General features: G+C 40.8%; 1 protein-coding gene across 4 annotated transcripts in view; it reads right to left on the bottom strand.

The window, feature by feature from the left end:
* The window catches only part of MINDY3 (MINDY lysine 48 deubiquitinase 3), a 73,691-nt gene that overhangs the window by 27,640 nt on the left and 22,180 nt on the right, over positions 1-23,871 (bottom strand). For all 4 annotated transcript variants that reach the window (XM_034760361.1, XM_034760360.1, XM_034760362.1 and 1 more), the window contains 4 exons: positions 22,758-22,831; positions 22,161-22,240; positions 10,895-10,965; positions 8,396-8,476 (listed from right to left, as the gene is read on the bottom strand). In XM_034760361.1, coding sequence (XP_034616252.1) covers positions 8,396-8,476; positions 10,895-10,965; positions 22,161-22,240; positions 22,758-22,831 — 306 coding nt within the window. The remainder of the gene's footprint in view (positions 1-8,395; positions 8,477-10,894; positions 10,966-22,160; positions 22,241-22,757; positions 22,832-23,871) is intronic.

Genomic DNA, 23,871 nt, shown 5'->3' with positions numbered 1-23,871 from the left:
AAGCTGAAATGTTTTTATAACTCAACATCTCAGATGTCAAGTATATAGAGGTATTGTATGCTGTTCATCCACTAGAAGTAGGCCATGCCAAATACTTCAAATTACAGTGGACTCATTCATAAATCATCTTACCTCATTCTCTGCAAAAAACCTTCAGATGTCCTATTAAAGTTACATTAAAATTAATTACTAAGACAACTGAATACTTCTGATGTCTTTTGCACAGAATGCGATTGGACTTATGAATGAGTCCAAAGATTAAAATAAACATTCAATAATGCTTTGCTTAGAAATGTGCAGAAACGTCCATTAAAAATTTGGCATCAATGATTTTTATTCAAATATTCCATTTTATATGGTGGCAAAACTTTTCATGACAAAGTGATTTTATATATTTCTTATTACTACAACCTTTTGAAGTTAAAAATTACACCAAACCATAAAATGATAACAGAATGTGCCAATTAATCTTCTAGTTATAGTCAGAGAAGACCATAAATTACATTGTGGAGTTCCAATATTTATTCTCAATGTACTTCAATATCAAATTTGCCCATTTTACAAGTCAGAAGATGTATTTTTAACTGGCTACACTGCTAACTGATCTGAAATTAAACTATGCTCTCCTTCATGTATCACCAATAAAAACTTGAATTGAAAATTACTATTTTGTTGCTTTGGAAAATGCAGAACATATGTAATGACGACAGTTAAGTAGAGAATATGATTTGAAGACAGAACACCCACACTGAATTAAAGAAAAAGGAAAAAAAAAAAAAAAAGATTTTTGTAGACACTTTTCTAGCCAGATTTTAAATAGACTAAAAAGTTAAAATAGGTGGTTACATTTCAGCACACACTTAATTGCATTTTCCCTATAACTTTGGAAAATTTCTGAAGTGCCTCAATTATATTTACTTGAATGTTTAGCTTGTCATGGGAAATTATCTTGGTTCATCTATAAAGGATGTTTTGTTTGTTTATTTGTTTTGGAAAGGGCCTCGTACAATACAAACTGGAGCAAGAGTTTTTTAGAATGAACTTTGTTCCTGTGAAGATCAAATAGGAACAGTGGGGGGAGGAGGGGAAAATCTGGTATATTTTGACTCTTGATTTACAAGCCTTTTCATCTAGGCTTGGAAAGGCTGTGGGAAGATACAGTAAAAGGGATATTCCATCTCTATTCTAGCTCAGTGTGACTGTACTAAAATGTACAGCTTTGGAGAAGGAATCCAAGTTAAGAACCAAAAATCTTATTCTTTAAAGGCATCTTGAACTTGCACACATGAATGACAAGTGATTTCATCAAAGCACTACTCTCCCATCCCCCAAAATCAATGAATGCAATTAATTTCATTTGTAATTAACCACTTCAAGTCATCAAATCAACACAGTCTACCAAGGACTTCTGTGCCAGCCAGAGTGACCACTGTTGATGGTGTCGTAGTAGGTTAGTGAAGTTCCCAGATCTGGCTCAATCCGTCAAATCAACAAATGTCTGCACCTCTTCACGCATCAATGGAGAGTTTGAGAGCAGTGTGTTAGGGTGTTGTGTGTCCATCCTGGCGACAAGGCTGAAAAGTATGCCACACCACTTTTGACCATGAGTGATAGAAGGATAGTCAGATCTCTGAGATTATGAGATTTTGTACAAAATCAAGCCATTTTATGCTCTGGATTTGGTGCTGACAGCACACATGGAATGTTTCTAGCTGCCAAGTCTGCCTGTAAGAGAGTGTCCAGGTTTCTGATGTCTATTAGCAATATGGGAAGTACACAGGTTTGATAGGTCTTGAACTTTGTCTCAATGCAAAGACATTAACTTTGTGCAGGAGGCGGTGAGACCTATTCGTCAAAGAATGTCCAGTTTTCTGAGACTGTTTGAACTCCACTTGCAGAGTAGGTAGATGAATGTGTCAATACTCCATGGTACCTAAACCCATACCTGAGCCAATTTGCACTGGGGTTCTGGTGGCCCAGTTCCAAGGTTCTGGACGTTGGCCTTCTGCCATGAGATGTTCAACTCTTAGTGTGGGCAGACTCTGAGACCCTGGTGGGCAGGGCTGAAATTCTATAATAAGCATTAAAAATTAATTCTATAATAAGCATATAAAAAAATCTCTCCATAAGCAGGTTTGCGTTGTCGGCATAATCTTGGTCAATGAACACTTCTTGGGCAACCTGGATTCGGACATGTGGAGCAGCAAATCCTATTATCTAGCTGATAGCTTGACAAAATAATGCCGGGGTGAGAATGCATCCTTGCTGCACCCGAGGTAGAAATACAGACAAAGCCATGTACCAATGCAAACACTTGTCAATACTGGTGTGAAGATTATGCACATCTGGAATGCCAAGTCGGCTCTGCGTGAGACAAAGTGCTAACCTGTAGACTGATTCAAATACCACTTTGATGTTGCTATATACACCTCTATCTCGATATAACGTTGTCCTCGGGAGCCAAAAAATCTTACCGCGTTATAGGTGAAACTGTGTTATACTGAACTTGCTTTGATCCACTGGAGCATGCAGCCCCACCCCCCCAGAGCACTGCTTTACCGCGTTATATCCGAATTCGTGTTATATCAGGTCACGTTATATCAAGGTAGAGGTGTACCATAGAAAGTGTGTGGTTAAATTCTCAGTGCAGCTCAGCCAGAAGCCAAAGAGTAAGAACAGCTTCCATTGTGGACTGCTCAACAATGAAATCTGATTGCTGTGGATAATGTTTGTTAACGAGTGGCTGCATCCTACCAAGCAGAACATGAGCAAAAAAATCTTTCCAGGAACTGATAATGAGATCAGCCTGCAGCTGCAACATTTGCTGCAAGATTTTTTCCATCTTTCCATTCTGCTGGCATTTTGCCTCATGCCCAGTTTTAAAAGCAGTTGATGCAGGCACATGTGCACCGATTCCAAGGCATTTTTGAGCAGCTTGAATCGAATATCCAGTCCAGTAGCATGTCTATTCCGTAACTTTTGGATAGCCTACTTCAGGTGATGGAGTATCAGTGTTTGTCCCAAGTCTGCAGCCACACTGTTTGCTAGATCACATAGCTCTGGACAGTTGTGAACAGGTGTATGGGTCAGCACACTTTCATATGTGTTTTCTCTCTGTCCAGGACCTTGTCCATCAATGAGCAGAAACAGCCATTTGGTTTTGGGATGGGTATGTCAGAAGGCTGTTTATGGCTGCCAGACAGATGCAATGGCTCTGAAAGCAGAAGGCAGATTGTTGTACTTTAGGCTGTCCTCTGCTTCATCAGCCAGGTAGCTGATGTAGATCTCACGGTCACATGTGGCCATGGCCCAGAAAATGCCTTTCAGCCTTTTACTTTCCTAGACATCTTCTTGCTTGCATGCTCCCGTCTTCTTTGCTAATATATCAGAGGCCTCTTCAGAAAGCCAAGGTTTCTTGCACAAGTGTCTGACATTGATTTAGCCATGGCATGTAATACAGCATTAGGTAAACCAAGTCCAGATGATCTCCACATCATCTGATACGGTACTGAGCTTACATATGTGATCCTCGATGGCCTTGTGTATTTCGCTGCTTCAACAGGATCCTCAGATAGATGCTGGATGTTGTACTGTTGGTGGACATCTGGCTTGTGAGGAGTTGGAAAATGCAGAGAGCTGCACAAGTAGTCTATGGTCTGAGTTTGCTGGTGCTTCTAGACCTAAGGAGATTTCCCTATGGAGTGGTTTCTGATGAGGATGTGATTAATTTCCTTCATGGCACATCCATTGTATGAAAATCAAGGCCAGTGATGGTTAAGGTGCCTAAACCAGAAACCCATGACAGACAAGCCCTCATGGGCACACAATGTCAAAAAGCTGGATGGTATTGTCATTTGGGGAACCTGAACTGAAGGGCGCTGGCACAGTTTCACACCCATTTAATTTACAGCCAGTCACAGCATTGAAGTCTCCGAGCACTAGCAGAGTTGACTGGCTTTGCTGCTAGCTGGTGGTAGAATGCATCCTTTTCGCAGGTAATGCTCCTTCTGATGGTGGGAAGGCCATAATGACGGATAGGTGTCCACAACAATGTTGGAGCCAAGCGTAAAGTAAGTGTGGAGAGATGGGGTTCCGTGTGCTTAAAGCGGTCTGACAACCTCTAACAAAACACCACACCCTGAATTCAGTGTGGACCACTGGAGTGGAGAAAGGTTGATCCTTCCACAGTAACTTGATCACTTTGCGACAAATGGTCCTGTGATGTCAGCGATTTTGATCTTGAAATGGGTGAGTTCTTTGACAAGTGCTGTGCTGTATCCAGTGCCATTCAGTGTTAACATGTGCCATGTGACGATATGTAACACACCTCTAAGGTCTAAGGTCTGGTTTGGACTTACACTTAAAGTTCCAACTTCCTGGAACAGCTAACATCCATCTTCCAAAGAAAACGGATAAAAAATCTTTTTGTAAAAAGAAATAATTTGCTTATTCTCCTAAGGGCATATATACAGATACATTTTCATGGTCTACATCAGCCGTTCTCAACCAGGGCTCTGTGGCCCCCCACAGGGCTGAAACCCCAAGCCCCAGCAGGGCTGAAGCCAGGCACCCCAAGCCCCAGCAGGCTGAAGCCAGTAGTGGAACTACGGGGATGAAGCCCCGGCATCCCGTGGAGCCGAGACCCACCTCCCTGCTGGGCCCTGGAGTTTCTGTAGCATGTTACGGGGGGCCTAAAAGAAAAAGGTTGAGAACCCTGGTCTACATCACCCAACCATGAATAATAACCTTAGATGTTTATACTTACAGTGTGCACTTTGTGATAAGGTTAGTTAGCAACCTTAGAAAACTTACAAATATTCACAACATCTGTGTTTTTGATTTCTGAAACCAGTTAGAAATATTTTCACCATGTTGACTTGATTCTCTTTAAGTGCAAATGCCACAAAGATTCATAAGTAAAATATGCAGTACCTGTTCAGTTTAATGACCTCTGTGTTGAAGTTTGTAAATCTTGATTAAGAATGCTTCAGAATGCTGGAGACAGTATTTCCTCTTCATATACCTAGACAGTGATCCCTCATGAAGCCCTGCCTACTTCTGATCCGAACAGGGGACTTGTAAAGTTTGCAAGAGGTAGCAAGTGCCTCAGTAGCCTGATCCAATTCAAACTTGTTAGTAGAAGTTCTGAATACTACCAACAGCTAAAACTCCTCGTGATCTTTCTACAAAACTCCCATGATTCTCTGCCAGTGCTCAACATACCTGTCACTCATGCCTCTGATTTCAAGTATTAGCCAAATTTTTACCTCTTCTCTCACATCCACTCAGCATCTTAATCCTGACACTTTCACAAGATCTTTTCTTTCTGTCCCTCTCATCCAGACCGTAGATCCTCCTCTCCAACCTCCTAAACATCCACATATCAGCCACTTCAGCACATACAAAATGAAGTTGTGATAGTCGTTTTTGCCTATGGCTCTGTTCCCATCTTCCTGTCTATAAATCCTTCCAATGACTCCTTTTTCTACTGCTTCAGGTTCAAGATTCTTTTTCTTAATTTCAGGGCACTTCATGAATGTGCATAGGGACTTGGATCATACTCTACTTTTCTGCTTGTGGTTTCAAGTTAAAAAACCTTATGAGCTACTAAAGTTTCCTCAATCTTATACCAAGGAGTCAACACCCCAGTACTGCCAACCCCCAGAGTTCAAAAGTCATCAGTCAGACCTCCCAAAAATCTTTTTTTTTTTTTTTTTTTTTTTTAAATGTTTGGTTTTGGGTCTATCTTGATTTAACTCCCCCTGTCAACTCCCAGTGCGCATGCAGCAGTAAGTGGTGCCAACTTTCCCAAATTCATAGAATAATGCGATTTTGGTCCCCACTACAGACATTCTCACTAGCTGCCTGAAGAAGTAAATCTTACAGCTTCTCCCCAAACTCCAAAATAGTTATGTCCCCTTCTGTGCTCAGATCTGCCTGTCTTGAAGCTCAGCAGTTAATCATGCACCCTCCACTCTCACATCAAGTCTGCCCTAAGCCACATAGTGAAATTCTGCTCCTCCTGCAGCTCCAGGGGACCTTCATCTTCACCCCTCTTAGGCCTGGGGAGCCACTACAGCAGGGTCCTCTTCCCCCTCTCCCAGGGGTATGCCAACAGGAGTGAATTCTTGAAGCTGTAAACACCCTTTTCCTCCATTACCGCCACCCCTGTGCCCCCCTCCCCCAATCCAGGGGGTCTTCACCACCTTTTCCCACACCAAGTGTTACAGGGATGAAGGGATGGGAGGGGAAGGAGCCAAGAGGAGCAGACTCATTTGTCACAGGAGTGGCGTGGGCAGGAAGGTGCAGAACCAACCTGTTCCTGCTCCCCAGCCCCACAAACTCATCTCAGTCATGGGTGGGGGAAGAGAGGGACTGCTTGCTTCTTCATTGGCTGCTTTCCCGCAGGAAACAGGGAAGTGGGAGAAGGCAATCAGCTGTTTTACCACACTCAGGGCTGAAATTCACATGAAGGTTGAAGTGTCTAGTCTCAACATAAGAATGGCTCCAGCAGGGGCCAAAATTACATTACTTATGATGAAATCACAAGGGCTACACATATTAGATCTTCAGAAGAAGTATAATACCTACATTTGCTATGGAAGGTCACCAGGGAAAAGAGGGAGGAGTTGCCTTGTATAGCAAAGATTTATAAACTTGCACTGAGGTTGAGACAGAAGTAGGAGGCAGATGTGTTGAAAGAGGGCTCAGGTTACAGGCCCCCTAGCTGGGGCAGAATCCTTTGCCTTTAACCCCTTCCCCACCTGGGGCAATGGGGCTCAGGCTTTGGCTTTGTCCCGCCCGCCCGCCCCCCTCCCCGGGGCAGTGGGACTCAGGCAGGCTCAGGCTTCAGTCCCCCCTCCTGGAGTCATGTAATAATTTATTTTTGTCAGAAGGGGGTCGCAGTGAAATGAAGTTTGAGAACCTCTGGTTTAGATAATACTTAGTTCTGCCTCAGTGAAGGGGACTGGATTAGATGACCTATTGAGGTCCCTTCCAGTCCTATGTTTTTATTATTCTAATTTAGGAAAAATTTATGACAGTTTAACGGAAGTAGTACTTTTATGAATGCCCAACAACATGAGACTCCTCAAACAAGCAAAGAGTCCCTGTTTCTAAGTTCACAAAAATCACATGTGTAATGACAAGTGAAGGTCAAATAGGCAGCAGATAAAGAGGGAGACAAAGGCAAGATGAAAAAAAAGATCATTTAGCTGGTCAGAATGGCACTTCTGCCTATCTTGATAAACCAGCTTCTTATTTATTGACAAGTTGGCTATTCTGCCCTTCACCTCATGCAGGCTTCACATCACAATTGAGTTTTTAGGAGGATTTGAACACAAAGATTGAGCAGAGAGCAGGAAGAACTCTCCTGGAAACTATAATACAGAGACCATTTTTTAATAGCTAAAGAATTCTGTACTTAAATTTTGTCCCTTGTTTCAGAATTACGATCTAAAAGAAGACTTAATTGTAAAGTGTTGAATTAGGAATGGGCAAAACTGCAAAAAAGCTTTCCACAAATTAAAAGCCATTTCCTAAAATCAAAGATTCACTTATGCAGAAAGCAGCTTTTCAGAGAAGGAGGTAAAAAGTTTGACTCACAAGGGACAATGTCTCAACCACAACTATGGAAATACATGTCTAGAGAAAATTCAACATATGATTTACGAGTTCATTAGGAACTGTTAACTCAAATGTTTTATACTTTATAGTTTATAGTTAAAGCTTAAATCCTAAACGTTAAAGTTTTCCTGATATGATGTACTAATTCTAAACATTTAGTATACCTCTACCCCGATACAACGCTGTCCTCAGGAGCCAAAATATCTTACCGCGTTATAGGTGAAACCGCGTTCTATCGAACTTGCTTTGATCTGCTGGACTGCGCAGCCCTGCCACCCCGGAGCACTGCTTTACTGCGTTATATCTGAATACGTGTTATATCGGGTCGCATTATATCGGGGTAGAGGTGTATGTATACTCGAGCTTACAGTACAGATTTCTGTACCTCATATGCTTTAAAAATGGATAAAAATATTTCCAAACAGGTGGAGTTGCAAAGAAACCCCATACATTTTATTCAAACAAACCTCCCCACAACTATAGCAATTTAACATCTCAGACGTAACATCTATAGCACTGTAAAGCCTAAAATATATTAGTAGCTTAAACAACCTCTCTTTTTTAAAATGCAAGTTTAAGCTTAAAGACACTATAAAGATAGCACAAACTGTGAAACTTGTTTTTAAGGGAAGGGCTTGTTTTAAATGTTCAGTGATTCGATTTTTGTATTAAAGGCAGCTGAAACTCACACTGTAGCAAGATCTGAACTTTGGACTTATATGGTATTTATCTTCCTGGGGTCATATAACAAAAACCAAAGCTATCATACCTTGGCAAAAAAGACTGTGAGATGTGTTTCACTGCCAAGTATCCAAATAGGAAACTTTGGAGATTTCAAGTAGGAGCCAACCTAGAAAAGATGCAGTAAAAACAAATAAACAAACTAGCTTACAGCTATAGTGAAGCCCCAATTACCCCCCCCCAATTTGTAATATTAAAAAATTAACATTCAGTCACAATTTGAAGGTAGTATTTAAAAACTTTACTAAATTTGTTTTTGATTATCATATCCCCCATTTAATAATTGGTGATCTGTGATTTAGCCATGTAAATCCAACCATCAGTGGAAATTAGATGGCACTGGGCCCAATCCTGTGTAGTGCCAAGTGCCTTCAATCACCACCCAAGTCAAGAGCTGGTGGTATGCTGTAACTCTGAGGCCTAAGTCACTGTTTATGCTTGGGGGGGGGGGGGGAAGGGGGGGGGGGGGGGGGGGAAGAGGGTGAAAGCAACTGAATAGAGAGCCTTACAACATGAATGCAGTTTATTTACATTGAAAAGATCCTATTTAGTAGAACTTTTTTTTTTTTTTAAGCTACAATTACCAACTTGTTTTGAAAAAGGAGGATTAAGTGACAAGAAAAGGTTAGGTGTTTAAGTTGATTAATGCAAAAGTAATTTGTTTGTAGACATCATAATTCTACATCTTAGGTAGCATATTAAATGAGTTTTTAAACTTGTCCCGAGAGAATGTGTCACACAATTTGGCCCAATTTAATAATAGATGTGGCAGTTTCATCTCCAGAGATTGTACTGCTCAAACACCCTACTCCGAACTGTCCTGGAAAAAGTAGTATCGGATACTCGGGATGTCAAAACTCCACTGTGTAATTTGGAAAACAATATAGCTGCTCCTGGCACACTGGGAGCAGATTTCAATAAGGGAAAGTGTCAGATGGAGAAAGCAGCAATATTTCATTTTACAATCTTAGAGACTAATCCTTCAAATGTTCATGCAAGTAACTGTACTCTTGTGTTTGCTTGAATATTCAGGCCCTTAAGGTAGGAGTCCATTTGTTTTATGCACTTGGCTGTGGATCCTGTGATTATAAACTCATTTATGTTACCTGACAAAAATAAAACAGACCAATCAGGTGCATTTCTTTATCCTTATTAAGCCAACCTAACATGATGGTCCCTCACTTCAGAAGTGAAAGCTCTCCCTACACCACCATATGCACTACATGGGGTGCACTTATGCTTCCCTTAGTCTACCACTGCATCTTTTTAATCTATTTTTATTTGAGTGATTAAACTTTGAAGAGACGTTCATGGTTTGTAATCAATATTCTTTTAAATATATGCAAATTCTACACAATTCTCTATACAGGAATAGCCAAGTCAAAAGGATTCAGTGTAGTATGAAAATAAACACCAGGAATAGCCAAGTCAAAAGGATTCAGTGTAGTATGAAAATAAACACCAACATTTGACAAATGTTACCAGAACAAGAGTGCATGCCAAATAAACAGAAAACATTAACAAAGCATCCAAAATATTACAAGTGTAGTAAAAAGCATACTAATGCCCCTTAAATAAAAACTTAGTGTTGAAGACTTATTTTCTGTATCACCACATATCAAAATAGCCAGAGTTTGTATTTAAGTAGATTTTGATATATGCAGTGATGCACTCATGAAGTTAGCATCCTGCCCTTGGATGTCAATGTTTTTGGCACAGAGAAATAGTAATAAGTAAATATTCAAGCACTTTTTTTATCTAGGAGTCACAGCACAGACTGGAACAAGGAAGTTACAATTCATAAAATCATAACTCAACTTGGATTTAAGTTTAAAGTATAAAACAGTGCCAGCTTCTACTTGCATTAAATTTGCTGCAAAGCAGTTCCTTTGTAAAAAGCAAATCTAAGAGCCTCCTACCAATGCACAAATAATGAACCACACCAACGTAGCTTTAAAATACATCACTACTAAAATGCTACATCTGCCAAAATTACACATTTTGGCTATTCCGTTTTTGTCTTTATTTTCCATATGACTGAACTATGGGATTTTTTAATTTAACAAATGGGGTAGCTAGTATCTACTTTTTTCTTTTTCTTATAATTCTGGTACAAATTAAAGCGTTCAGGACTTTATAAAATGCATGGTATTTTTGAGCAAGGTTGGAATCTCACATTTAAACATTCTTTTGGCTAAGAAAAGGGCAAAAATACATAAATTAATTATTCTATTAATGAAGAGCACGAACTGTTCATTCTTAATGTTTACTCATCACAAGACATGTATTTACATGCCTAACAAAAAAGAGAATGTTATTTTATTACAGACTTTTAGCCTTGGTTTCACTTTTTGAGGCTAGAAATACTACAAACCAATAACTCTTAGACTGTACTCTTCTACAATTTAGGATGAAGTGCCTACCTGCAATATTTTCAGAAGAGGATGATGTGTTAATGGAATACTGCTAAGGAGCAACTCACAAGAGAAAGCTCATCTTAAAAATGATGGGGAAAAAGGCAGCTTACCTTACAGTATCTTAGAGATTCCATTAATGTCAAAAAACCTACAGTTGCCTGTTTACGTATACCAAGTAGTTCTGTTTAAAAACAAAACCCAAACATTTTATTAGACAAGTTATTTTCTATTTTTTCAAAAATGACATGGTATAAGATACCTTATTTTACAAAAACATACAACTTAAACAAGCATTGGAAAAGCAATGAGGTCAGGTCAACTGGAAGCTTTAAAAAAAATTCCAGGATGACGTTAGCCAAATCCCAAATTGTTTTTTTCATAAATGAATACAACTGAAATGAATAGTTAATTTTACTAGAAGTCTGCTGTTGACAGTCCTTTTAAAAAAGTTTTGCTTTATTGTAAATCTAATTCTTCTGAAGTATTCCAGTATGCTCTAGAAAAAATAACATCCTGAAACTGCCATTTTGGAAAATGAAAGGAGCAAAAATTTCCACTTTTCTCTAATCATATTGACATTGTGGACAATGCAAAAATCAACTGGTTTCAAAATATTAGTTATTAATAAATGACTCTCTCATCATTTCATTTTCCTGTGGAGAACTTCATTTTTAAATTACATTGCGTGCAATCACCAGTACTAGCACTCAAGTATCAGTACTAATCATCTGAAGACGTACTATTTTTAAAGAAAGCCTCACAATAAGAATGAAAAATACCGAAGCTGATGAATCTTTGAGAAGTATAATCTATACAGAACTAAAACTTAGACTTCAGCATCTTTAGAAATGTAGTTCCACTCTGAATAGGAAGCTATTTGCCTGAGCTGGACATTCTCTTGGATCTGAAAGTCAAGCTGAGTTCTTTTCTACTCAAGAATAACCACCAGTAATAAACATTCTGCAGACAAAAATACAGCATCCCTAGGTTTACACAGGTCTGATTAAAATTTAGTAAACAAATCTGTCGATCAAAAGGAGTAGAATCCAGCTTTCACTCTAACATGAATAAAAGCAATAAACATTTGTGACACTAAAGCAAGCATATGTCTGAACATACAGTGAGCAGATCTGTTTGGTAAAGTCTTTAAGGTAACGTTTACACAGCAAACAAACACCCGCAGCTGGCCTGATTCAGCTGGCTTGGGAAGCTCAGGCTGCAAGGCTGTAAAATAGTGGTGTATGCATTTGGGCTCAAGCTGGAGCCCAAGCTCTGGAACCCTGCAAAGGGGGAGGTTCTCAAAGCCCAGGCTCCCGTCTGAGCCCGAACACCTACACTACAATTTTACAGCCCCACAAGCCGGAGTCAGCGGCCAGTGTTTAACTGCCGTGTAGACATATCCAAAGTCACTTTTCAGAGAATTTCACTGAAGCTACTTTGATTTTGGGGAACTGTAACTCTTAAATATATATTTGTTAGTAATAGTAACTCATGTTATGATTACAAACTGTGATGCATATACCTACAGGCCAAGTTCTGGGGTAACTCTGGGAAACATTCTGAAGAGAAAGAAAATGAACTTTTATAATGTTTCAATTAGACTCAATCCCGCATTTTATGACAGCACTGTATGCTCTCTTATTTACTTGGGACACCATGTGCAATGCATTTTCAAGAACTTGAATTCAACACCTGTGCAGTAAACTGACTACAGGAATTGCATGAAAGAAGTGTTAGTTTTTCCATGCATTTCCTTTATCTATCCATTCCAATAAGTCAAAAGAACATATTGGGTAAGTTTGGCATGATGTGTGTTTCATTCACATAAACTGGTTATTATGCACGATCTTCCTTTCCCAATGTTGTCTACAAACAGACTTCTCTGCTCCGAGTTGCACAAGAAATGTATTCTGAAGATACTACACCTTGTAGAATCAAAAGTTTATCACTAAAGGATCTTTCTGATTAACCTCTATTTTGGAGGTACCTTTGGACCACAGGCTGTTAAAATTCTTTCCAGGCTGACATTCAGCCAGACAGGAAAGAACTTGCTCATGCACTCGTACATTTTGGAGCTCAGGCAGCACACTTATTCACTTACAGCCCCATTGCTATATATGGCAATATACTGAGCAGAATCACACTTTCCTTGAGAAGAAGTAAAAGTGGCAAGTCCAAAATCTAATAGAAGGTGCGTAGCCTCTCTTTAGAGCTAAAAAGCTTCCATGCATCAGATAATTTTAGCTGAATTAGACCCTAAGCAAACAGAGGTAAATATCTAGCCTATCAAAAGGTCGTATCACTACAATAATCCCAGTTAATACCATATATCAAATTCCCTTTTTGAAAAAAAAAATTAATTTACACTGAAATCAGTCTTAAAACAGTCCATCAGATAAGGGCTTTTTGAAATGCAGTGGATCTTGCTTCTCTACTAGTGGGTGATTAAGGATAAGGCAGAGATTTTTTCCCTTCCAGCTTCAATATAGTATCTAGAGTAGGGTGACCAGATAGAAAGTGTGAAAAATCGGGTCGGGGGGTAATAGGCACCTACATAAGAAAAAGCCCCAAATATTGGGACTGTCCCTATAAAATCGGGACATCTGGTCACCCGAATCTAGAGAGAAGCTGATTTTATAAAATAAATGCCTGAAACAAGCACTGAGTGAAAGGCCCAGTGCAGGACAGAGAACTGCCTACTATTTTGAGACATTATGTCAGAAAGGAAACAGAAGAGATCCTCTGATAGTTGAGGGCTTTCACGTAACCTGCTATGCTGACTCTGGCTTTTTGTCAGAAAATTAGTCCTTTGCTAAAAGAATTTTTGGAATTACTTTATTGGGTAGTTAGTTTTTAGTGCACTGCGCCTTTTATAAGAGCACTTTTTTCTGTCCTTTATTGTGCTATACCTAGTGGTGCTACTTCAAGCTTAATGCAACTTAAATGCCACCTTGTGTTGATATGAAATAATGCAGAAGTTCTGACAATACACAGATTGTTTTTGAAAAGGCACAGCATTGTATATACTAACAACATGTATTCTCTCTTTGCAGCTGCTTCATTCAGATGAAAGAGGAGGTTACTCACCTTGTACAGTAACTGAGGTTCTTCAAGATGTGTCCCCCTGTGGGTGCTCCATTTTAGGTGTTGGTGCGTCTTGGCGCTGCTGATCGGAGACTTTTGGTAGCAGCGCCTGGTTGGGATGTGCGTGCACAGTGGCCTCCTTGTGGTACTGCTGGCGCTCATGCATCCTGATCCACTCAATTCCTTCTCTATGTAAAGCTCATAGAGAGAACTCTGTAGAGGGGAGGAAGGTGGGTAGTGGAGCATCCACAGGGAGACACATCTCGAAGAATCTCTGTTACTGCACAAGGTGAATAACTTTCTTTTCTTCTTAAGAGTGCTGTCCCTGTGGGTGCTCCACTTTAGGTGACTATAGAGCAGTACCCAGTTATGGAAGGTTGGGTTCCGGAGTAGGTTGCACAGTTGATGACGATATCATAAGGCCGAGTATTGCATCATTCTCAGAGCTTTTCGTTATTGCATAGTTGTTTGTGAACAAGTGTACTGAAGCCCAAGTGGCAGCCTGGCATATTTCTTTGATTGGGACATTATGTAGAAAAGCAGTCAAGGTAGAAACGGCTCTCGTTGAATGGGCTCTGATCCCTGGCGGGGGTTCTATCTTTTCTTGCCAATAACATAGGTGGATGCAATAATCAAAATGGATTTTGATAGCCCATTTTAAAATGGCTATGCCTTTCGATCATCCAGTGGTGGTGGAGATGCAGAGTCTTGGTGACGTACGGAAAGGTTTTGTTCTCTATAGGAAGAATGCTAGTGCTCTTCTAACATCTAGTGTGGAGAACAGATTCTATGACTTTAGGTAGAACGCAAGGAGATGTGTAAGTTGACTGACATGGAATGATAAGGGTACCTTTGGTACAAATTTAGGGTGTGGTCACATAGTTGAGCCATGAGGGCCCCCAATCTCACTCACTGTACATGCTGAGGTGATCGCAACTAGGAATGCTACCTTCATTGATAGGTGTAGTAGTGAACAGGTAGTAAGAGGCTCGAAGGTGGCTCTGGTAAGCCCTCTGAGGACTAAGTTTAGATCCCATGCGGACTTCATGTTCTGAATTCCTGCAAGAAAGCGTTTTGTAATTGGATGCATGAAGGCTGTGAAACTGTCAATCTTATGATGGAAGGAGGATATGGCCGTGAGGTGAATCTTGAGTGAACTAATGGACAGCCCTGAGTGTTTCAAGAATAGCAAGTACTCAAGGATCTCATGGATTGGTGTTGTAAGTGCAGGTCTGCGTTTGTCGTGACACTACAAAGTGAACCTCTTCCCTTTATTCAGGTAAGTAGTGCGTTTGGTGATTTTTCTGCTGTTTAGTAATACATTTTTAACCTTTAACCTCTTCTGAACAGGCTAGTCTGTCGCATTGGAGCCGTCAAGGAGCCAGGCCTTCGGGTGGAGTTTTGGTAGATTTGGATGAAAGATTCGACCCTTGTCCTGAGACAGGAGATCCTGTTGAATGGGAAGGTTGTATGGCGGGCACCATATTAGGTGGTTCAGGTATGGGAACCATGTCTGTCTGGACCATGTCAGGGCAATCAGTATGATCCTGGCTCTGTCTGTATCTTGTGTATTACTTTGGATAATAGCGGGAATGTGTACAGAAGGGGAGCATTCCATTGGATGAGGAAGGCATCTCCTAGGGAGTGTGGTCCTAGTCCTGCTCACAAGCAAAAGCTTCGGCATGTGCAGTTTTTTGTTGTAGCGAACAGGTCTGTCTGGTAGTCCCCACTGTGGGACATATGGAATGTGTGTTGTGCTACTCTGTCATTCAGCTCCCATTCGTGTTCCTAGGGAAATGGTCTGCTCAACGTGTCTGCCATTGTGTCCTGGGAGGTAAGACACAGCAATAGTAATATTGTGGGTAATGCACTAGTTCCATAATTTCATGGCTTCTGTGCATAGGTAATGAGAACCCGCTTCTCCCTGTCTACTTATGTAGAACATACAGTTGTCTATTATTATTCTTACCGATTTGTTTATCATCACAGGATGGGATGCACACTTCAACTCCCACAAAATCCAAGGGAAATGGTCTCCCGAGGAGTCATTATTACACATCAGTATGCTCGAACTAGGAGCAGTTCAAAATGCATGCAAACATTTCCTATCAGTGAGACATCTGTGGTGATTAGGATGAATGCAGGGACTTTTGTGCACAGGGGTTCAATTCCAACATTGCTCGGGATTGTCCACCATTCTAGGGACTGTGTGACTTTCGGTGGTAGCGATAGGATTTTGTTTAGGTTGTGTCTGTCTGATATGTAAACCGTGCTTAGCTACCCCTGGAGATATGCACAACTACACATGCGCTGTTTGACTACAAAAGTAGAGGCAACCATGTGTCGTAATAGTTGCAGGCATGTTTGTGCAGAGACTGTCGGACTGCTTCTGATCACAGATATGAGAGAGGTCATTGTGTAAAATCTGGACCTTGGTAGTGAAGCTTTTGCTTGTACTGAGTCTACGTAAGGGCCGATGAATTCTAGTTGTTGCACCGGAACTAGTGTCGATTTCTTCTCGTTTATCTGTAGGCCCAGAGTATGGAAGAGCCTTACAATTCTCTGTGTAAAGTTTGTTGCTTCTGTTCAAGTGTGACCCTTTAACAGGCTGTCGTCCAAGTATGGGAATATCATGATTCCCTGTCTGCGTAAGTATACTGCTACTACTGCCAGGGTCTTGGTGAAGACTCTCGGAGCTGTGGATAGTCCGAACTGTATTGGAAGTGGTCTCTGCCAACTGTGAATCATAGAAATAGTCTGTGTGCGGAGTGTATAGTGATGTGAAAGTACGTGTCTTGTAAGTAGAGAGCTGAAAATCAATCCCCTTCTTCCAGTGCTGGGATTTTTGATGTCAGTGTGACTATTTTGAATTTGTGGATACGAACTAATTTGTTGAGTTTCCTGAGAGCTAAGATGTTCTCCATCCTCCATTTGTGTTATAAAGTAGTAGGAATAGAACCCTTTCCCTCTGTATTCTACTGGAACCTGTTCTACAGCACCTAGCTGTACAAGATGGTTTACTTCTTGTCTCAGAAGATGCTCATGAGAAGGGTCCCTGAAGAGGGGTGTGTGTGTGTGTGTATGTGTATGTGTGTGTAAGTGTAAAAGGGATGGTATATCCTGACATTTCCAGTACCCAACTGTCTGTGGTGAATGGATGCCCTCGCTAGGTAAAATGGTCAAAGCCGGTGGCCAAAAGTTTGGGTATTTGATGTAATTTGCTCTGGGAGTTGTGGGAGGTTGGTCAGACCCTCAACAAAATCCTCAAAATTGCGGCTTATTATACAGCGTTTGGGACCATGAGGCCTGGTTTTGTGGTAGCTGACATCTCTGTGCTTGGTGGCAAGGCCTGGAGCTGTCGAATGGACATTGTGGTAGTTGGTTCAGGTTGTCAAGGTTCCTGTTATACGGTTGGAATTGTCTGCGTCTATTTGGGTGTGTATATATGGCCAAGTACGGAGTGTGGCACGGGAGTCTTTCATTGAGTGCAGGATATCATCAGTTTTTGATTAAAATAAATTTCTCCCTGTCAAATGGGAGACCTTTACTGTGGTTTGCAGTTCCCATGGGATTCCTGAGGCTTGTAGCCAGGAGGCTCTCCTCATGACTATGGCAGTAGCTGTTGTATGGGTTGCTGTGTCCGCTGTATCAAGGGAAGCTTGTAGTGCTGTTCAGGCTGCTAGTTGTCCCTCCATCACGATGGCTTGGAACAGCTTCTTTCTTTTCCTCCGGAATATTTAGTTGAGTTTTTGGTAGGTGTCGTGGTCGTACTTCACCAAGAGGTGGGGTACAGTTCGCCGTGCGGAGTGTTGCAGACAAGTATACTTTTCGGCCAAAAAGATTAATCTCTTGGCTTCTTTGTCTTGAGATGCGTTCTTAAATTTACCCCCAATTTATGGCGTCCACCACCAAGGAATTTGGTTGTGGGTGGAAGAATAAAAAGTCTATGCCTTTGTTGGGGACATAATATTGTGTTGGTTATTTTGCTCATAGGTGGTATGGCTGGTGTTTGCAATAATATTTCCATGGATTCCATCGATACGTCGTTCACTGGTACTGCTATTTTTGTTGTGAATGCTGGGTGTAGAATCTTTAATAGAATCTTTGAGTGTGAGGTTTTGGTTTTGTGCTACCCTCCTAAACAATTCTTGGAATTGTTTTGAGTCGTCTGCTACTGTGGGCAGGTGTGGGGAAGACTCATCTGGGGATGAAGGGGAGTTATGTTCTGGTGAGAGATCCTGTGTGGTGTCTTCCAACTCCATTATTGTGTCCTCAGGTGCCTGAGGGTTCTGTGGCCGTCTCCGTAGGGGGTCGTACCTGCTTTCTTTGAGATGTGTGAATCCTTTGCAGTTGTGATCTGTATGCCGACCATGGGTCCCAGTGTGCCCATTGCATCGGGAATGGAAAGGGTGGGCACATCCATGGGTTAGCCAGTCATGGGGGTAGGTCTCTGTGAGGATGGTCGCTGGTACCTGTGTGGGATGGCTGGGGTTCGGTACCGGAAAGGGAGGAGTGTACAGAGTAGAATACTCCCTCCTCCATGTCGTCCCTCTCATTGCTTGAGAAGTGCAACACAGACATTGAGTCCTAGTTTTTCGGTGCCAGGAATGGGAGACCCTGGTGTGGAGGTTATCAGCATGTCTGGAGCCGAGGTCGTCAGTGCCGAGTAGATATGTTCAGGCACCTGCATTGGTGCCACCCTCTTGTGAGTGGCTTTGGTTGGTGCTGATGTTGGCGGTTTAGGTCTTGCAGGTACTTGCTCCCTAGGAATCTGTACCAGGGTGGCATTGTCGTTTTCGGTGCTGTCAGCAGCATGTCTTTCCTGGGAGTGGTTGGTGCCGTGGAGGAGGAGGCTGTCTAATGCCTACCACTTGACTCCTTGCCTTTACCGTTGATACTCCCCATGCGGACAGTGCTGGAGGTGCCTGCAGCATCGAATGCGCTCACCCTGCTGGCCATCGGCACCAAGAGTAGTAATCTGGCTGGAGACCGTTTTCTCTTTAACAGTTCTCCCTGAGTCGGTGATGTTTCCCTTTTCCTTGATTTTTTGGAGGAAAGGGTACTTGCTCTATCCAGGGAGGAGGTGCCCGGAGAGTCCCTTCCTGGGGGCTTTCTAGCGTCCGATGGAGGAGTAAGGGATTTTTTTGTTAGACTAAAAATTATCCTAAGATCCCTATCTCTCCTTGCTCTGGCTTTGAGGTTGTTGCAGTGGGCACATTTCTGGGGAACGTGTGTCTCCTCTAAGCAACAGACGCACTGTGAGTGGCCGTCTGAGACAGGCATTGCGTCCTTGCAAAAAGTGCATCTTTTGAATACAGGCGAGCCTGGCATGGTCTTTATCTAATTTTCTAATTAAACAGAAATAAAGAAGGAGAGGGATCTCCGAGGTTTTTTTTTTGGAAGTCTAAATAGTTATAAACTGAAGTTTAAGACTATTGCTACACTATTGACTAACTATAACTAACTAAACTCTAATTGCTATCTAAAATTGTTCTATTTCTCTATTTTAGGTTGTTTTAAAGAGACCGCTGTTGGAGCTCCATCTGCAGCCCAAGACAGCTGAGAAAGAACTGAGGGGGTCAGGATGCACAAGCGCCAAGAGTACCACAAGGCAGCTACTGTGCATGTGCGTCCCAACCAGGCACTGCTACCAAAAATCTCCGATCAGCGGCACCAGGATGCACCAACACCTAAAGTGGAGCACCCACAGGGACAGCACTTGAAGAAGAATTACTACTTTCTAGATCACAGCATTTGAGCCAACAAAAAGGAACTGGTATTAAACTTGGTAAAGTCTACCACAAAAATGCTTCATAAAGAAATCAAGCAAGTTAAGATAGTTTATTTTGTAACTACTCTGTGAATCTCAAAGTTAGTACTCACAACTGAAAGGCATCTTCCAACTATGCAGGAATATAGGATGGAAGAGAGAAGATTAGAGGAACAGAGCAAGCATGGGAAGTAAGCAGATAGTAAGTCAAGGAAGTAAAGTGGAACTGGTTCAAACAATTTTAAAATAAAGGGCAATCTGACTTGGCGTGAGATGGGTAGGAAAACAGTCACTTAATATTCCCATATGGCACTTGGATGCTTATGGAATTTCACAAGTCAGTGCTGTATACCATCTGCTATGAAGTTTAAGTTTCTCTGTCATTTGAGAGGCTGAAAAGAGATAGATGATCTGTCTACTGGGATAAATTTAACATGTGCATTGTTTGCATCGGCTTCATCTTATAAACTTAAGACCTGTGACTAGATAACTCTGGTACAAGAGACATTATTTCTAAACCTAGAGATTAAAAAAAGATGTACTCTTACTATATTTTAAAATTTGTCATCAGTTTGTGGCCAGGCAGTTCCTTTTAAAAATTATATCAAACAACTGAACCAGAGATCATTAAAATATCTGCAAAATGCAAATGTGCACTTTTATTCAGAAGTTATGCAAGTGTCTAATTTAAACTGTGCTTTCAATATTTAATTTATCATATCTAAGGTAGTCCTTCCACAGATTAATCTCACCACATGTAGCTCACAGGGCTGGCTTGCCTTTATTATATTCAGCTGTAAGGAATCTACAGGCCTGTATCTTGTAAGACATTAGCTTAAACAAGTTAGCATAAGCGTGGTTAAATAGATTAATGGTTACCTTTAGATTTTGGGAACTAAGGAGAGCTTGCTCAATGGTAGAAGTTGGAACTTAACAGTAAATGGTAACTGCAAGGAACTTGGAAGTAAGAGCTGCAATTCTGCTTAAGCAAGAAGTGATGGGTATGATAATGAGCTAAAATAGTATTAACACGTATCAACATGTTAACCTATAGAATAAGTACACTTTAACACTATGTGGGTAAGGAAGTTAGATTTGGCCATAGTGGGTTCGATATTAGGTTAGGACCTATAATAGGGCAACCCACCATGTGGCATTAGTTCTTTCTTCTAGGCTTTTCTGCTTTTCCCCATTTGACCCTTCAACTCATTCAGGAACCTGGACCATTGGACTCATTGCCATGCCAGAGACAGGGCTGGTCCTTTGTCTCTTATCACCAGGTCCTCAAAGAAGGGTGCGAGTATGCAAATCTAAGAGCTTATGCAAAGAATGATACCACAGATATCCCCAATACTGTATTATCTCTATCTTTTTATATGGCTTGGATCTTTTCTGGCTTTATTCATTATTTTAATAAAGGTCTCTAAGGTTTTAATTTGCCCTCAGTGTGAGTGTCCTTGCCATCCACCCTGAGGCTCCCAACAAGATACTGGACTTATTGGTTTTAGTTCTGTGTAGCCTGATTTTGGGACAAGAATCTTATCACCGTCATATCAATTGTCATTACAATGATTATTAACCTATTAAAAGGGTCAAGCAACACATGCAACTAGTACATAGAACTGTTGACATAACCAGTATCCCTCAACCACTGTGCAAATGCATAGGATGTCCAAAAGGCATTGGATATCAGCTATACATGGAGTACCCTGTCCAGCTCTGACTGGTAGTTACTGCCTAGAAGCAGCTTAGGCAACTGGCTAGTAATCATAGTAGGAAAATACCTATGGAGTCAACTTCAAAGAGTCATGTAGGACCAGACAAAGTCCTTGCATTTTACTTCTGCAGGCCTTCTACATGAGGAAGCTACAGATTGACTGTTGCCAACCCTGAAGAGACTGACTAAAGAAGAAATGTGATAAGATAGCAGAGGAAGACAGTGAACAGACCAAAGGAGGGAAAAAAAGGTGTAGTGCAAGAAGGAGAGAGGACAAAGATAGCGAGGGAGAAGGGAAAAGCATAGTTGTGTTCCCAATGCTATAACTCAGCTTGTCTTACTAATACTGTGGAATGTAACCAACCAAAATATGTTTACTATGCAATTACATGTGACTATCCATCCCACGTAATCTGAAGAGTTTTGGGATACATGCAAGCACTCCCTTTACTTCCCCCTGTACACTTAGGAATTTAGATATTTTCTTCCCCAGGAATAGTTGGGTGCAGAGATGTATCATAGAAAATATAACTGAAGGATAAAGGTATAGCCTTACATCCCTGAGTGCTGTATAAATATTGTCTGATTAAACACCAACCTCACAAGGATTTTGAGGATTAATCAATACCAGCCTCAAAGATTTTGGGAGGATTAAATATTACTTTCACTTAATGCCTACACTGAAGCTAAGGACAGCGAAATAGCACCTCACCTACTGAACCAGGAACACTGTTCAACTCAAGTTTCTAGCGCCAAACAGTTATGCTGTGTAAAAACAAAAAAATATAAATTGGAAGTAACTTACTCATTCCTGAGCATTCTCTATCTCCGTCCCACACATTAGAAACTGCATGCCCCGTCAACAAGAGGTTAATTAAGCTTTGGCTATGTAATGGAAAGATATGCCTTATTAAAAAGTGATATGCAATTTCTGCAAATCTAATTATTCCTGAATAAAGGAGAAAACTCAAATCTTAGCAAGCATTTGCTATCTAAACACTTTGAAATCAGTTTAAATATATATTTCAATGACACCCAAAATAGTTTAAAACTAACATTTTTAACACAAGTTTGCCAATTTATCGCCATTTTAAGAGATTGAATACTTCCTCTGGAAATTCAGTATTAAAGAAGAGTTTGTTCCAAATCGCAGCGAACCGTGTGAACAAAGGGGTTCCAAGAATTCAAGTAGAAAATTACTGCAATAGTTGTTGCTTTTATCTATTGTAGAATAGCAACTGAATTCTTTTCAGCAACTATTTCTAAAAGAATAATCACTCGTAGAAACATGGGAAAGTGTGTTAGTCCACTCTACGGAGACTATTGAATAATCTGGCTATTCTAGTGAAAATATAAAAAAAGCTGCAAATACATCTCACTAAAATTACTATTTACAACTTACCTCCCATGGCCATAAACAGGATCTATCAATGGCTCTGTGGAATCTTCAATTTCATTTTTTATGTTTTCGATACCCTAGAGAAAAAGCAGAAGCACTCATTGGAGTATTTATAAAAAATTAATGTTGTTAAAGAATGAAGACAAGCTTAAAGCTAGCAGATACAAAATAAAATAGACAATAAAACATATCAAGGTTGGCTGCCCTAGCAACAGACAGAAGAGACACTAAGTGCAGTGTCACCTGAAAGTGAGAACAGGCAGTCTCATGGCACTGTTGTAGCCGGCGTCGCAAGATATTTACGTGCCAGATGCGCTAAAGATTCATATGTCCTTTCATGCTTCAACCACTATTTCCGCGGACATGCATCCATGCTGATGATGGGTTCTGCTGGATAACAATCCAAAGCAGCGCAGACCAATGCATGTTCATTTTCATCCTCTGAGTCAGATGCCACCAGCAGAAGATTGATTTTCTTTTTTGGTGGTTTGGGTTCTGTAGTTTCCGCATCTGAGTGTTGTTCTTTTAAGACTTCTGAAAGCATGCTCCACACCCCGTCCCTCTTAGATTTGGAAAGCACTTCAGATTCTTAAACCTTGGGTTGAGTGCCGTAGCTATCTTTAGAAATCTCACATTGGTACCTTCTTTGCATTTTGTCAAATCTGCAGTGAAAGTGTTCTTAAAATGAGTAACGTGCTGGGTCATCATCCGAGACTGCTGTAACATGAAATATATGGCAGAATGTGGGTAAAACAGAACAGGGACATATAATTCTCCCCCAAGAGTTCAGTCACAAATGTAATTAACGTGGTTTTTTGTTTTGTTTTAAATAAGTGTCATCAGCATGGAAGTATGCCCTCTGGAATGGTGGCTGAAGCATGAAGAGGCATACGAATGTTTACCATATCTGGCACATAAATACATTGCGATGCCGGCTACAAAAGTGCCTTACAAATACCTGTTCTCACTTTCTGGTGACACTTAATAAGAAGAGGGCAGCATTACCTCCTATAAATGTAAACAAACTTGTTTGTCTTAGCGATTGGCTGAATAAGAAGTAGGACTGAGTGGTCTTGTAGGCTTTAAAGTTTTACATTTTTTTTTTTTTTTTTTTGGT

The sequence above is a fragment of the Trachemys scripta genome, chromosome 2, assembly GCF_013100865.1.
Source record: "Trachemys scripta elegans isolate TJP31775 chromosome 2, CAS_Tse_1.0, whole genome shotgun sequence".
NCBI lineage: Eukaryota > Metazoa > Chordata > Testudines > Emydidae > Trachemys > Trachemys scripta.
Note: the sequence above shows the minus strand (reverse complement) of the source record. Positions and strands in the feature narration are given on the sequence as shown.